Source organism: Callorhinchus milii, unplaced genomic scaffold (assembly GCF_018977255.1).
Source record: "Callorhinchus milii isolate IMCB2004 unplaced genomic scaffold, IMCB_Cmil_1.0 Scaffold3, whole genome shotgun sequence".
Lineage (NCBI taxonomy): Eukaryota > Metazoa > Chordata > Chondrichthyes > Chimaeriformes > Callorhinchidae > Callorhinchus > Callorhinchus milii.
Genome location: NW_024704744.1, coordinates 67,145,840 through 67,147,069, shown reverse-complemented (window position 1 = coordinate 67,147,069; position 1,230 = coordinate 67,145,840). Strand labels below are relative to the sequence as shown.

Below are 1,230 nucleotides of genomic sequence, written 5' to 3'. Positions count from 1 at the left end.
TGATGTCCAGCAATACCATGTGAACAGATCTCATGTTGATGTTGTTTACTGATCATTAACTATATTTATTTGTTTCTTTCCAGGTTCTAAAACTAGAAATAATGGATTATTCAAAAGAAAATGGGAATTCAGATGAAGATTTGGATGATGAATATTTTTACAATACAAGTGATTATAGTGATTATTACAATAATTCTGGGACATGGTCAACGCTTTGCAAAATGCAAGATATAAGGGAGTTTATGTCAGTGTTTATTCCCATCTTGTATATCATCATCTTTGTGATGGGCATTATTGGCAATGGGTTGGTGGTGATAACCTATGTATTTTACAAGAAGATGAGGTCCATGACAGATCTGTATCTATTGAATTTGGCTGTCGCCGATATAATGTTCATAGCTACCCTACCCTTCTGGGCTGTGTACGAGTCAAATCAATGGATCTTTGGAACGTTTGTGTGCAAATTCCTTAAGGGAGTATATAGCATCAACTTTTACAGTGGTGTGTTGCTGTTGGCTGTTATTAGTGTTGACAGATACATTGCTATTGTCCATGCCACTAAGTCCTTCAACTACAGAGGGAAGGCACTACTTTATGGAAAAATAATTTGTGCCGTCACCTGGTTACTTGTCATTACTGCCTCCTTGCCTGATTTCATATATTGTGAAGTGTACGATTTTACAACCTCTGGACAGAAGCTATGTGAGATCAGGTATCCCAAGGAATGGTCAAAAATAGGCAAATTGATTGCCCCATCAATACAGTTATCATTGGGGTTTTTTGGACCCCTGTTGGTCATGTTCTTCTGCTACTCTATGATAATCCATACTCTTCTCAGAGTCAGAAGCTTGCAGAGACACAAAGCAGTTCGGGTTGTAATGGCAGTGGTAGCAGCCTTTGTTGTTTGTCAAGTGCCGTACAACATTACCACACTTATTGAAACTTCAGTTAAAAACTTACACTGTGAAGCTTTAAAACGCTTGAGCCTTGCAAAAACTGTGACTAAATGCTTAGCCTTTTTTCACTGTTGCCTAAATCCCATCCTCTATGTATTTATTGGGGTTAAATTCAGGTTTTATTTTTCAAAGATTATCCGGGATGTTTGGTGCTTAAGCAAGAAGTACATCACATTTCGGTACATCCAGTCGAGACGAACCAGTGAGGTATTTACGTCAAGGCGCACTTCTGAATTTGAAATAGATACCCCATCATCTTTCACCATGTGATCAT

The 1,230-nt window shown here is 38.1% G+C and overlaps 1 protein-coding gene across 1 annotated transcript; it reads left to right on the top strand.

The window, feature by feature from the left end:
- Positions 1-203: 203 nt before the first annotated feature.
- Positions 204-1,230, top strand: LOC103179300 (C-C chemokine receptor type 6). The gene has a single exon (XM_007894517.2). The coding sequence runs from the start codon at positions 222-224 to the stop codon at positions 1,224-1,226; it is 1,005 nt and encodes a 334-aa protein (XP_007892708.2). The 5' UTR covers positions 204-221; the 3' UTR covers positions 1,227-1,230.

Bases quoted from the DNA above. Each gene is read 5' to 3' on its own strand.
- LOC103179300 (XM_007894517.2), top strand. From the start codon at position 222: ATGCAAGATATAAGGGAGTTTATGTCAGTGTTTATTCCCATCTTGTAT.